Raw genomic sequence first — 15528 nt, forward strand, 5'->3', positions numbered from 1 at the left:
GAATAAGCAGGGGACAATCCTCCCCTGGAGCAATGCAGGGTTAGGGTCTTGTTCAAGGGCCCAACAGCTGTGCAGATCTTATCTTGGCTACACCGGGGATTAAACCAACCACCTTGCAGATCCCAGTTGAGTACCATAACCAGGCTGCCAATGCGGACGATTCATTACTTGCTAAATACACCCTCATGCAAAGGCAATCACGCAACACAGTGAGTTGGACCCAGCCTTGTAAATCCATTTAACAATTTTCATTTTACAATTCATTAAATGTAAATATATATTTCAACGACAGTAATCGTGCTGTCAATCCTGTACAACATCAGTGTTCAGCAGGTTCTGTGATTCAATCATTTGACCCCTGGGCGTGTCCTGATATTTGATGTGTCATGCACCTATGCATAGCGTTTCATGCCGTGACACACCCTGGGGAGGAAATATGAAGGCGTTTTATTTCATTAGGCTGACGCTCTCGTTCGAGTGAGGTCTGTCAAAGGGCTTTCAACACTAGAACAATCTGTGATAAACTGCCGATAGTAATTCGCTGGCTTCAGGAATTACTTCACTTGTTTTTTGGACTTGGGTTGGAGACATGCCAGGAAATGGCTTGGACCCTCCTCCCAAGTTTCCTAAAACAGATCCAAAATGCCACGGGGCCTTCACTCATACAACTGATTGCACTTTTTCAAAACTCTTAACACTGTTATAATATCTAAAAATGCTTTGTGGTCAACATTGGCTCAGGAGGTAAGGGTGGTCATCTAGCAGTTGGAGGGTTGCCGGTTCATTCCCCTACTCTGTGTCTGTCGAAGTGTCCCTGAGCAAGACACCTAACCCCAATTTGCTCCCAGTGGGCTGATCGGTGCCTCATTATATGTGTGAATTGTAAAATTATTTTGATTAAAGCACTATACAGTCTGGAGGTTTTGTGATTCCATCATCTGATTCTATCATGTAACCTGATACCTGGGTGTGTCCTGATATCAAACCACCTGAGTGCACCTTTGAGTAGTTACAGAGCCACACTTCAACGTCAGATAGAGAACGGGGGTTAATCACTCCTGGTAAGTTTATTTCCCTCTACCCTCTAAACACATTTCTGAATGTCATCCTTGGGTTTATAGAGTGAACACTGTTTTATTAATACATAGCTACATTTCAGCTAATGTTATTTTCTTGTGTTGTCAAAGTCACCAGTGAACTATCCATTAGGCTGTTCAGCACTGTAGGAACTGCGAGTGAAAATCCTCTCCAACATCACTGAGCAACTCACAATAACCACAAGACCTCCGTATTTATATTTATTTGCATATACAGTATATGTAGATGTTATTGTTATATGTTATATGTGGGCATTCTCTTTGCAATAAAAGGTTGGTTATTGTATGCCCTCTGGATAATGGTGGTGGTTTTGGGCTGTGGTTACCTGCAGAATGTAGAATTCTAGCTTTGAAAGGCTAGCATGCCAGTGCAGGTAATAAATTATTTCCTAAATACACCCTCATGCAAATGCAGTTGCGCAATAAAATGAGTTGGACCAGCCTTGTTCTGTGTGTACTGTATTTTAGAATTGAATTCATAAAAATGTTGCAAATTACTGGAAGAGTAAAAATGTGTATTTTACAATTTATTACATCTAAATATGTTTCAACTTCAGTAATCATTCAATTCAAACTGTACCTAAGTCCTCCCTCCTGATCCCCCCCCTTTCCGATATCCCAATGACTGTATTTTTTGTTTAGAGCAACACTTCATGTTTATTTTACTAGTTATGGATTTGATGCTTTAGCTTGTGGAAGAACCTATGCACCTGGTCGCTTTGGATTAAAAGTGTCTGCCAAATGACTAAAATGTGAATGTAAATGTAATGCAAAAACAAATCTGTGTTCAGGAAGTTCTGTGATTCCATCATGTGACCCCTGGGCGTGTCCTGATATGTGTTGCTGTCGTGCACCTTTGCATAGTTACACAGCTACACTTCGACATCGGATAGGTAAGAGGAACAAGCACTCACGGTACGTTTGCCAGATCTTTATTTCCTTTATATAAAGAAAGGAATAGCATATGCATGGATTATAATAATACAGACCTTACTAACGACCTTATAATGTGTGTGTGTGTGTTTAAATGGGATGGAATTTCTCATTTCTCATTTGAGCATTTTACATGTGCAATGTAAAAACCAGTGACACTAGTTCCACTATAGTTATTTTACTGCAATCTGCTGCACCGTGCTGCCAATACTGATCCCAGAACTGTAGTTATGCTTCACTGGGTCCACTGCCCTTGAGTGTGTTCCCTGCCAGTAAGACATACTTGTCTCACATTCCAGGCTTGTGACTCAGAGAAGAGGAGGATCTGTGTGAAGATCTTTTCATATCAGATTTGGACCAATTCCATAGGTGGTCCTTGTAAGGGATAATGACCGAAGGGCTGTGCGTTATGCAGTTGGAATGCCCAAGCCAGAGGTCATAAAGCCACATCAAAAAGGATTCAAACTGCAAAATGCACACACCCTTTTATCCCCCTTGTACAATGGCGTACCAGTAAAAGGCATTATACAATGGCTTACCATCAAAAAACACAAACACATATTTCTTGTTCCTCTTAACCTGGAACGAACGCAAACTAGCTCATGCTTGGTTAGCAGTCAATCATGTTATCCAGATAGTAGTAAAATACAGTTGGGTTTAAAGTCTAAATGGTTTCACAGCATACTTGCTGTCATGGATAGCTAGCTAGCCAAATATTTAATTATTCAAACCAGAGGCTAAAATATTACCTTAATCAAATGTATGGAACAAAGTATATCCTGCATGAGGTCAATCAATGAGTTCTTCTAGTCTCCAATTATGGGACCATTCCGTATTTTACTGGATGGATGGCAGCCCTAAATTGAGCTTCAGTATAACTAGACTAGCTACTCCAGTCATTCAAGAAGCTGACTGTGCTTAAGTTGGCAGTGGCTGGACATATATGATATTGTTAACATTTTGTTTCCTATCAGTGTATCGCAAATAATGATCATTGTCCATGTTTGTTTCATTGAGTCAGACCACTGATGCACATTAATCGAGAACAGTGATTAAGCTTTCACCTGTTCTACTTCATAGCCGGCCGTTTATGGAAAACGATACCATGGCTTGTATAAATATTCATTTCTGATTGACTGACAGCCATGGTTTATATTCTTGTATAGCCATGGTCATTTAGGTATTTCTGTACATAGACACAGACCTCATAACAGTACAAAGTAATTCCACAAAAACTTTCAAATTCTACATTCCTTGAGACCTTGGAAGCTTGTATATGTAGGTCTTGAGATAAGGGATGAAGAAGTACCAGATAAATTACCTAAACTAAAGACAAATAAGGCAGCAAGCCTTGATGGCTTATTCCCAAAGGTACTCAATGCGTTAAGCGTGATACATTTTTACCCACTGGCAACTATTTTAGATAATCTTTAAAAACTGGAGAAATACCGAACCACTGGAAACAAAGTAATATAATACAGTACCAAACTAATGTAAAACATGGTAACCCTTTTGTTTGTGTAAATAATGAAACAGCAGACGGTAGCTTGTATCTGTTGTGGATCTGTATTAGAACTTCAAGCGGGGACATAAACACACTGACACTTCCTGGTTGCTGCTGGGAACATACCAACTCTAACGGGGGGGGGGGGTTCAGCACTCCAGTCCATTACAACATCTCCCCTTTTCTAGATGATAACTCTACATCATAATAACTGAATGTAACCCTTTTACAAATTATCAATGTTACCCCTTTTTTTTTTTTTTTTTTTTTTTTCAACAACAATAATAAACCAATAACCAGCCCATTCCACACAGCAATAAAACATTAACGTCCAGTCTATAAATCTAGTCTGTTCGGCGCTTTCACCAGCCTGCCACTGGTCGTCCTATGCCCTGCTGTGGGCGGTGGGTCGCCTGCGGGCTGGTGCATCTCACTCCTCCTCGGCGGTCTGACTTCCTGAGCGCTCGTGACCCTGTCTGCATTCTCGTGCGTTGTGTTGTCATGGGGACTGCCGTGTTGTCGTATTGTGTCAGGCGCGCTGCCATCCTGCATGCTGTGTTGCTCAGGGTGGTGTCTGATCGCTTCCTGCTCTGCTGGCCGCAGGTCCACCCGATTACGCCTGTAGAATGTCCCCTCCACATCCACCAAGTACGATCTGGGGCCCACCTGCTGCAGGCACACCCCTCTCCTCCACCTGCCGGTCCTGTCCCCAGGCAGAGGCTTCATCCTGATATCTTGGCCGATACACAGCTCAGGCAGATCTCTGGCTGACCTGTCATACCAGACCTTGCTGCTTGGCTGTCTGGTGTTTTGCCCGCAGCTTCTCCGGAACCCCAGTGACCACGCTCGGCTCCAAGAGCGAGTCCGCGACTGGGAGTGGAGTCTTCAGCCTCCGAGACAGCAGTCTTTGTGCTGGACTGCTGAGCATGCCCTCTGTGGGCGTGTTCCTCCACTGTAAGATGGCTATCCACGGGTCATTCCCTGCGCTGGCTGCCTTCTTGCACAAGTTTTTTACTATCTTCACAGCCGACTCAGCCTTCCCATTCGATTTTGGGTGTCTGGGTGAAGACATGACATGGTCGAAGTCCCATTCTCTTGCAAACTTCCTGAATGTTTCACAGTCGAACTGAGAACCAGTCTGTAATCACCCGGTGCCCGTGCCGTGCAAATTGGGCTTTGCACCTCAACACTGTGGTCTCCGCTGAGAGATCTGGGAGAAGCTCTATCTCCCAAAAGTCTGAGTAATGGTCAACCATGAGCAGAAAGTCCTTGCCTGCTTGTCTGAATAAATCCATGCTGAGAATCTGCCATGGGCGCGTAGGAAGTGCGTGTGACATCATTGTCTCTCGCTGCTGCTCATGTGAGTATTCATTGCACGCTGAGCACTGGCTCACATAGTCCTTAACTTCACCGTGCATGTTACAGCCAGTACAGCGTGTCTCTAGCCTGTCTGTAGCAGGCATCTCCTCCCACGTGGCTGGCGTGGATGCGTTTCAACATTTCTGCGCGTAATGACCGTGGAACTATGACCCGCTGGCTTTTAAAGAGCACTCCATCTTGTGCACTGATCTCATCCCGGACTGACCAGTATTCTCTGATCGCCAGGGGAGTGTCCTCCCGCCGATCTGGCCAGCCACGAAGCACCACTGCCCTCAGTATCTGGAGACTTTCATCCCCCTCTGTGTGCTGTCTGATTTGAGTCAGGCGCTGGCTTGTGACATTCAGATAATCAGCCTGATTGATCTGTTCAATGTTCTCTTGCTCCCTCTGCAGGCTACAAACTGTGTGCTTTGTGTATCTCACATCAGTTCTCTGTGCTGGGGCTGTGGCTCTGCTCAATGTGTCACTGATGTGCATGTCTGGCCCTGGCTTGTACACTACCTTTAGGTTGTAGTCCTGGAGTGTGAGCAACATGCTCTGCAGCCGTTTTGGTGCTGCGAGGAGGGGCTTATTGAATATCGAGATGAGTGGCTTGTGCTCTGTTTCTGCTACGATCTCCCCTCGCCCATACAAATAATAGCGAAACCTCTGGCATGCAAACACTATACTCAAACACTCCTTTTCGATTTGCGCATAGTTCTGTTCTGTCTGCGTCAGTGCTCGCGATGCATACCCAACTGGCTGACCCCCCTGCAGGAGACAGCAGCCAAGCCCCTTCTGGCTCGCATCACTCTGGATAGTGACCGGCTTGGTCACGTCATAGTATTTCAGGATCGGGGCAGCTGTGACTAAACGCTTAATTTCCTCCACTGCACCATCATGCTTGGGGAGCCAATGCCATGGAACGTCTTTATCTAGTAGCCTCCGCAGGGGCTCGCTTATTTCAGAGAGGCATGGCATAAACTTTGCGAGGTAGGTTACAAACCCTATGAACCTGCCTTGGCGTCTGTAGGGTGTGGCATGTCCTGGACCGCCCTAATTTTCTCTGGGTCTGCCCTGAGCCCCTCCGCTGACAGGATGTGTCCGTGAAACTTCACCTCACTGACCCTGAACTGCAGCTTCTTTAGACTCAATCTTAGTTTAATCTCTCTGCACCTCTCCATGAGCGCTATCAGTTTTCCATCGTGGTCTTGTATGGCTACCTCATCTGTTTCCCCGCACCCCACTACCAGTATGTCATCTGCTATGGGTTCCACACCACTGAGCCCTGCCAACAGCTCATGCTGCTTTCGCTGGTATACTTCCGGCGCCACTGAGACACCAAAAGGCAGCTTTAACCAGCGCTTCCTGCCCCAAGGCGTCCAGAATGTGGTCATGTAGCTACTCTCCTCATCTAATCTACACTGTAAAAAGGCATCACGCGCGTCTACAAGGGTGAAGATACGAGCCTTGGGCAGTTTGTATAGTACATCCTCAAGGGTTGGCATCATGTAATGAGATCTTCTCAAAGCTTGATTTAGTGATCTGGGGTCTATGCATATCCTCAGTTTATCTGGCTGTCTGACTATCACCATGTTACTAATCCACTCACTTGGCTCCGACACTGGGACTAGGTGGCCATCTCTCTCATGTTTGTCTAGCTGAGCCTTGACCGCCTCTCTGAGTGCTACTGGAACATTACGTGGAGAAGCCTGCGCTGGGGCTACATCCTTCTCCAGCTCAAAATGAACGTCCCCTGGGAGTGATTCAACTGGGCTACTGAAAACGTCATCGTATGTATTAATAAGGTGCTGCCTGGTCAACGGCTCTGACCTGCTATGCCCCACCATCAGAAGCTCCTGAGGGATGGTGAAACGCATCAAGCCTAGGCGCTCACTGGTTTCGCCTGAGAACAGGGGTCTTTGCTTGCTTCTCACTATCTCAAATTCCAACTTATGTGTCTTCCCTCTCACTACACACTCAGTTTTTAATATCCCTATGGAGTGCATCGTTTGGCCTGAATACAGTACCAACTGGGTTCGGCTTGGTAATAACTTCACTTCAGGCGCCAGCCTCCTCTTGTCTTCTATACTCATGACATCACAGGTCGCCCCTGAGTCTAACTGGCACCTCTGAGACCCACCATTAATTTTTATGTTGGCAAACCATTTTTTTCCCGGGCCCTGAACTGCACCTTTGCTCTCTGCCGTGTATATGTGTGCATCTGTGCTGATTCCTTCTACCTCCTCCTGGACATCAATGTCCGCTGCATTTAGCTGTCGTGTGGCCTGGCTCCTCTTCAAGCACACCTTAGCAAAATGATTCGCTGTCCCACAATGGCGGCAAGTCTTGCCATATGCTGGGCAAAGTTCACGTCCACGTCTGTGCAGGTTGCCGCAAAATCTGCATGTGGCGCCCTCGCTTGCGCCCGGTGCCTGCCTCTGAGACTTGTCAAAGCGCTCCTGCCTGGGTGTAGTCCGCAGCCGATGACCATCTGTTGCATGCACTGTCTCCAGTGGCCTGTCTTGTGTCATCGCCTTCAGCCTGATATCCGTCATCTCTGCAGCCCGGCATATCTCTATGGCTGATGTCAGCGTGAGGTCCTTCTCTCTGAGCAAGCGGTGGCGCACGCTCTCATCACTGACACCCAGAACCAGTCTGTCTCTTATTAGTTGTTCCTTGAGTTGTCCGTACTCACAAGAAGCAGCCTTCTCTCTCAGCCTTGTTACAAACATATCGATGGGTTCCCCTTCATCTTGCTTGCAGTTGCCAAAAACGTATCTCTCGAATATGATGTTCCTAGCCGGCTTGAAATATCCCTCCAAAGCATCGAGAATGACTTCTGCGTCCTTCCCCTGTTCTGCTGTGAGTCCCAAATTGTACTTGTATACATGGCGACATTCACCACCCATCACTCTTCTCAGTGTTGCTGCCTGCACTTCTTTTGCTTTGTCCTTTAATCCTGTCGCCAGTGCATAGTCCTCAAATTCTGCCCTAAAATTGTCCCAGTTACTGGCGAGATCGCCGCTCATCTTCATCTCCTCCGGTGGCGGTATGTTTGCCGTCATGCTGACGCTGTTGTTGTTAGCTTAGCTCGTCGCTAACGATTGCTGCTTCCCGCGCCTCTGCTTCTTTTCTTCTTACTGACAGCAGCGTGGTGAAGCACGGCAACTTCACACACATCTATGGTCAATTCTAGCCACTTCTGACACCATGTTTGTGTAAATAATGAAACAGCAGACGGTAGCTTGTATCTGTTGTGGATCTGTATTAGAACTTCAAGCGGGGACATAAACACACTGACACTTCCACTTTGTTGTACGTCGCTCTGGATAAGAGCGTCTGCCAAATGGCAATAATGTAATGAAGTAATTCTGGGTTGGTCCCTGTCCTTGAAATTGAGATACTCAGTGTTAAACTGAGTTTTTGTCATTTTTGTATTTTTGTGTACCTTTGTGTACACTGTATGTACATGCTCTGACATACATTTGTATTCAAATTTATGAATGGTACAAGCCTCTTCTTTAATTTAAGTCTTCAACTATGTGTGTGCAGTAAATAGTTTTTGAGATATTGCCACTTTTAGAGGACTAGTACAAAATATGCCGAAATTGCCTTCTTGGGGCCCAAAGTGGAAAGGGTTAACAGAATGATGAACTGAAAAATTTTGGAACATGTATCTAAAGAATTTTTTTGGTCACAGTTGGTGACTGCCGTTTGCTTAGCTTCATAATCTATTTCAAATGTATTATGAATTAGATTAGCCCAGTATACTCTTTTGTGATGCAAAAAAAAAACAATGAAGTTATTATTTACACAACTTGTTTCTTTGTTCTTTGTGCAGTTCCCTCACTGAAACACAATGATGGCCACAGCTGACAGGCCGGAAAATATTGAGGACTGGACCAAAGAACATGTCCGCCATTGGCTGCTTTGTGACATCAAGGTTCCTCAGGAGTATGCTGACAGACTTTACAACGAGGATGTTTCAGGTGCTAGCCTGGTCTGCTTTCAGAAAAGTGATCTGCTGGAATTAGACGTGAAGCAAGGGCCAGCTGTTCAAATTATCAGCAATGTGAGAAGACTGAAACAGTCTTCAAAAAGACAACATAAAGAGAAAACCACAGCTTCCACCAGAGATGGCCAAAGCGGAAAGGACAGAAATGACGAGGAAGAGCCATTTAAAGCAAACCCTCTCGCTTCTAGCACTGTAGTGTCACACCCAGACTCCAGTGGAAATGTGACACCCTCTGCAGAGGTGAAAAGCTCAATTGTGGTCAATAAAGAAGAGGCAAACCCAAGCATTTGCACCCAAAAGGATGTCAGTGGAGGAGGGGTTGAGCAGCTCTCTGAGAACTTGCAGTCCCAGGAAAGCAAAAGTATCCAAAGTGTCGTAGTGGAGACTGTTCCCTCCACTGTCAAACAGTGCAACCCGACAGATTCGCCTGAAACCCAGGGAACTTCGACAGGAAGTGTGACAGGTAGTCAGCCATTAGCAGTTGATCGTTCCAAACAAACAGCTTCAAATTCGGAGCAGCAGAAGTGCCTACCTCGACCCTTTGACAAAAGCAGCGAGTCTTACACATATACACAAAATTACCTTCTGCCCCCTGAGACGGGTCAGAGTAACCTTCTGGACCCTGCACATGAGTACAAGCTGCTGGCCAACACAGAAAAGGCCCTTGAATCAGAAGTCCTGAAGAAATTTACCAAAGAGGTGTTGCGTTTTGCAGCAGCCTGCATGAACTCGCGCACAAATGGGACCATTCATTTTGGAGTGGGAGATGTCCCAAAATATGCACATGGGCAGATAATAGGAATCCGAGTTCCTTCACCTCAGAAGTACATAGATGAACTTGATAAACATCTGCAGGATTGTTTTTTGAACAATACGAGCATTGCCAAAGTATGCATCAGGCCACCAAAATTTGTTCAGGTTCTACACCTTGATGACACAGCCTCAGACCTGTGTGTCATAGAGGTTGACATTGTACCAAATTTTTCAGAAACTCAGGAGATTGTTTTTTACACATCTATGATATCTCAAGACAAACAAGGGAAAAAATGTAAAGAAACATGTCTTTTTGTACGAGAAGGTGCTAGTAGCTGTAATACCCTAACAAATCCTGGAGATCAGCAGAACGTGATTGATCGTATCAAGTCTTGGGCTTCAGCAAGGAAGTGCATAGAAGAAAATGACTGCCAGGAGCCGATACAAAGCAACCAAGGGCAAAGACTCAAACAGTTAATTTCACATGGGAGAGACACACTGTTAGATTCATTGCACAATATTGTTGTGACAAACAAGTGCCCTTCAACTGAACTTGAGCACCTGCATTTCTTGAAAGAGATTAAGCCATTTGCTGTGTTGGAATTTGACCCTGAGTCTGAGCTCAACGGCTCATGCAGATTTTTCCGTGAGGACAGAATAGCCAACATTCACTACCCACGCATGTACAACCCCGGTGATAGTATATCCACTACCATCGCAAAACTCAATTTGTTCAAACAGCCAAGCTGGGTATTTTGCAATGGCAAAGCCGACGAAGAGAGTGAAGATGACAAACCTCTTGAGACCAATGGGTGGTTCCAGAGACGTGCAGGAGAAGTGCAAGACCTGATTACATTCATATGCAATCCTGAGATTCTACGAACAGAGAAACTGCAGGTCATATTCTTGCTCCATTCAAGTGTAGACAAAATTTCCAGCCCTTTGCTTGATACTTTTAGCAAGATCTACCAGAAATTGGGAGGGATAGAGAACATGATATGCATATGCAGAGGTACAGCTGTGTTCAATAAGTGGAGAGATTTAGTGCGAACACTGTGTGAAATAGACATCACCAGTAATTGCATCTATGAGCTGAATCTCAATGAGGTCAACTGCACTATTATGAAAATGAAAGAGCCCCAAACACTCTCAGCCTACAGATATCTGCCATCTATCAGCTCCAGTTCTGTCCACTTGACCAAGAAGGATGAAGAACTGATGACAGTGCTGGACATCCTCTGTGAAAATGAATGTGAAAACACGGAAATTGAATTAAGTAATTCTTTTCCGATGTTTAAGAAGAAAATTGAGGAGGATTTTTACAGAGGAGGGAAAGTGACTTGGTGGAACTTCTACTTGTCAGAGAAACCAGGGAGTCTCCCATTCATCAAACGAGACAAATATGATGAGCTATATGATCTGATCACACCGCACGAAGGGTACAGAACTACGTGTGTGATAATCAACTTGTTTCACCACCCAGCCTGTGGAGGGACTACACTGGCTATGCATGTCCTGTGGAACTTGAGACGCAAATTCAGATGTGCCGTCTTAAACAACAGCAATGCCCAATACATTGAAATTGCTGCCCAAGTCATAAAGCTACTGACCTATGCCAAACGGGAGGAGACAAGTTATGTCCCGGTTCTACTGCTGGTGGATGATTTGGAAGATGTTGAAGAACTGTACCGATGTGTACTCCTTGCTTCACATGAGAAAAGAAATGGAGATCGTCTAATGGTCATAATTCTAAACTGCAAGAGATCACAGTTCCCAGATGTTAGCTCAAGAAACAGTCAAATCAACAATGTCTTCATTTCCAACAACCTCAGCCCCAAGGAACAGAGCTTCTTTGATGAAAAACTAGGGGACCTTGAAAACTATCATGAAAAGCCTGAAACATTCTATGCTTTCATGATCATGAGAAATAATTTCAGTGAAAAGTATATTGAAGATCTCGTCGATAACATGCTCATAGGGCTTGACGTCTCCAGCAAAGTTGGACAGCTCCTGTCATTTTTAGCTCTGCTAAACACATTTGTGAATGGGTCCTCTATGTCTCTATCCCTGTGTGAGGAATTTGTGGGAATTAAAAATGCTCTCTGGGGTCAAGAAACTCTGGAGGAAAAAATGAATCCATACTTCACCCTTCTGATCTGTTTCTCTGTTGAGGAATATGGGACCTATAAGGCGGTCCGATTTCTACACCAAATGATTGCTGATAAATGCCTTAATCTCCTTACAAAGAAGCACAATCTCAAATTAAGTGAAGTAACAGCCAATCTCCTGCACTGTGATTTGTTCTACAAATCTGGCATGGGCAAGGATATTCTCATCCAAAATATCCTGAGTATGCTGATCACACGTCAGCAGATAGTACTTGGAGATGACAAGAGCACCCTGTTTTCCCCTTTAATTGAGAAAATGCAGACCACAGAAGGTACTACCCAAATCAAAGAAATTTTGATTGAAGCTACAAAGAGATTTGAAAAAAATGCGACTGTACCTCAGGCACTAGCAAGGCATTTCTACTTAAGAGAGAAGGATTTTACATCAGCTTTGAAGTGGGCACTTAATGCACAGCAAAGGATGTACAATTCCTACATTGCTGACACATTGGGACAGGTCTACAAAAGTCACCTCAAATATGAAATCGAACTTGGTGTGGAGCAGCGTAAAATCCTTACTCCTGAAGATTTGGAAAAGTACCTGAGCCTTGCATCCAAGGCGACAAAAGCATTTAAAGATTCACAAGATCTGGCAAACAAGGACGAGCCATTTGACAGCTCAGATCAGCGCAATAAGAAGCGAAAGAGAACCTACAACACTTCTGGGCATGTTGGTGAAATAGATGTGGGAATGATTGTCTTTAATGTTCTCCAATACATTCCCTTTTTCAACAAAGCTGATCAAATAAGTAAGCAGAAAATGTTGAATTTTCTCAAAAATACATTGCCCGCCAGTGCACTCCATGAAGACGAGGCTCATGCAGATTTCGTTGCTGTGCTAAAGAGGAATGAGAAGTTTCTTGTCAATTTAAAGCCATGTGTCAAGGATGGCTTCATATTCTTTGAAGCGTATTTCACGTACCTGAAGCCACGGTCGATTGAGAGGGAGACCGTTGAAGACAAAAATAAAAAAAAAGTTTCAAAGCTCTACGCAGTGTATGTCAAGCTTTTCTGCACCTCAGAAGAGGAAAGAAAGTCAGAGCGGACCAGCCAACCAAAACTGAGTTTTGAACAACAGATTGAGAATGCCCGGCAGTATTTAGAAACAAAACGTGCCGATACATTTGCAGGACTTCTGCAGTGCCTAAATGACAAGACAGGTGGTGAAATGGAGAAAATCTTGGAAAAACACAAGTTCATATTAGAAAATTCTGCATGGAAAACATTGATGAACAGGACAAATTTCATCTTGGCAAACATTGTTCTTCACTGCATCAAGCCAAGCTCCAAAGTGGTAAAGAAATACGACGAGTTGATCAAACTTTTGAATGCTATTTTACAAGAGGAAGGCACCCAATCAAAAAACGCCGAGGTCTACTTCCTGTCAATGTTGCTGCTTTGGCCAGCACGAAACAGCACAGAGGAAGACATGAAAACATCTCAAAACATCTGCATCTATGTCACGTCCATTAAGAAATCCTTTCATCGGAGGTTCTCACGCCTGTTCTATGCAAAAAGTGCTATGGCCCACTTTTACCTGGGGAAGTCCAGAGGTCTGAAGAGGATTGTTTACAAAGGGAAGATTGACCAATGGATAAATAGAGAAGAATTCAAAAGTTCGCACAAACTCTGGCAGCGTGGAGAAATATGGAAAGAACCAATAGTTGAAAACCTGCTTCTGCGGGTGACAGGTATCACAGAGAATGGAGACATCTATGTTCATTATCCTGGAAATCTTAAAATCCCAGTCCGTCCAGTTTACCTGGGTGGTGTCCGCAGTGGATGCAGCATGGAGAAAGTCTCTTTTTACCTTGGTTTCTCCATGGAAGGACCTGTTGCTTATGACATCAAATATTTAAATGATCCTTAAGCAAATCAAACTTTTCTCAACAGTTGTCTGATCAAATTAACATTTGAAAAAAAGTCCACATTGTGGGGCAGACACTGGTATAGTTGGGATTTGATATTTCACTGTGCGATCCCTTGATATACAGAACAGTACCAGCAGGATGGACCATTCTGCAGCCTCTCCAAAAGACTAATTGAATAAGCTACAGGAAAAAACAAAGCATGTAATGCCAGAAACTATGATAAGTAAACTGAACAGTGAACTGATTTCTTAAAACCAAAATTTTTGTCACAGCATTAAACTTAAATGGGAAATGAAAATGTGCTGTGCCAGTCTGGGGCTCATTTCACGAAATGTGTGACCTGCGAGCTGAGATCTGCGAGATGGCATAGACTTCTCCTGCTCTTTTTGGAGCGTTTCATGTAGAATCGCAGATGCAAGCCATGAACACAGGTGGCAAGTCAAGGTCAGGTCAAGTAGGAAATCAGTAATTCACCTCATTTTGGTTTTGTGTCATACTTTTGTGCACAGCAACAGTCCCAAGCTCTACTAAATCTGCAGCAGTAGCAGATTTATTTGCCATTGGAAAGGGATACATTTTTGTGAAACATGTTTTGATAAGATATTGCCATCTGCGAGTGAAAATCCTTGCAGATCACTTTCGTAAAACGAGCCCCTGTATTGCAAGTCACTCTGGTATACATCCATATACAAAGCATTATCTGTGCATTTCCTTTCACGGTGCTGTTTCGAACACATCTCTATTTCCTTGACAGCACCTTGACAGCACACAAATTCCAATAAACTAGACTTGCTTGTGTACAGGTATACCTAATACAGTGCTCTCTGAGTGTAATTTAGGGTTGCTGATCATGTAAAAAAACAAATAAAAACGAATGACAATAGCTTATTAAAACTATTACACTATTACACAATTACAGTGGGCTCCAGAATTACTAGCACCCTTAATAAAAATGAAGAAAAAGGCTGTATATGATAAACAACACAGATAATAGTACACATGTTATGTTCATAAATGGGAAAACTATTTTATTTCAATATATTTAGTCTCGTTTCAATAATTCTATTAAGAAATCTATTTTTTTTTTCTGAAAACCATAGGTGCCCAAATTGGCACCCCAAGCATTTACTGTAAATAAAGTCAAACAGACTCCAAACATACATCACAATCCACACAGAAATGGTGAAAACAACATTCATGTTCTGTGATTGCAATCTCAGTCTATGGACTTAAATCCCATCAATAGCTTGTGGTCTGAATTGAGGAGGAGGGTCCATAAATGCAACCCCAGGGATATCAATGATTCAGAAAGGTTCTGCATGGAGTAATGGTCAGGATCCCTACAAATGTGTTATAGTTACAGATCTGGGCTGAGCTTTCCCTCCTTGAGAGGAATGTTTCACTAACTGTGTGTTACTTTTGTTATTTTGCTACTAATAGCCTTAGTTGTAGTATTTCTGCCTGCGTAGGACGATGGTCCTGTTGATTTTCATCACATGTGAAGAATACATAAATAGACCATCATACAGGTGCGTCTCAAAAAAATTTGAATATTGAGGAAAAGTTCATTTTTTTTCAATAATTTAATTCAACGAGGGTTTATTCAGGCGGCACGGATGGTGCAGTGGGTAGCACTGCCGCCTCACAGCAAGGAGGTCCTGGGTTCGAATCCCCGTCGGCCGGGGCCTCTCTGTGCGGAGTTTGCATGTTCTCCCTGTGTCTGCGTGGGTTTCCTCCGGGTGCTCCGGTTTCCTCCCACAGTCCAAAGACATGCACGTTAGGCTGATTGGAGAGTCTAAATTGCCCGTAGGTATGAGTGTGTGAG

General features: G+C 44.0%; 1 protein-coding gene across 2 annotated transcripts; it reads left to right on the top strand.

Annotated features, from left to right (window-relative positions):
- Window positions 1-1022: 1022 nt before the first annotated feature.
- On the top strand, window positions 1023-13702 carry LOC133126091 (sterile alpha motif domain-containing protein 9-like). Of its 2 annotated transcripts, none has more exons than XM_061237918.1 (3): window positions 1023-1061; window positions 1889-2012; window positions 8738-13702. In XM_061237918.1, the coding sequence occupies exon 3, from the start codon at window positions 8756-8758 to the stop codon at window positions 13700-13702; it is 4947 nt and encodes a 1648-aa protein (XP_061093902.1). In that variant the 5' UTR covers window positions 1023-1061; window positions 1889-2012; window positions 8738-8755. The 2 variants fall into 2 exon arrangements, with proteins under 2 accessions (XP_061093902.1, XP_061093903.1); XM_061237919.1 differs by having other exon boundaries at window positions 1889-1990.
- Window positions 13703-15528: the final 1826 nt, after the last annotated feature.

This window comes from Conger conger, chromosome 4, assembly GCF_963514075.1.
Source record: "Conger conger chromosome 4, fConCon1.1, whole genome shotgun sequence".
Taxonomy (NCBI): Eukaryota; Metazoa; Chordata; class Actinopteri; order Anguilliformes; family Congridae; genus Conger; species Conger conger.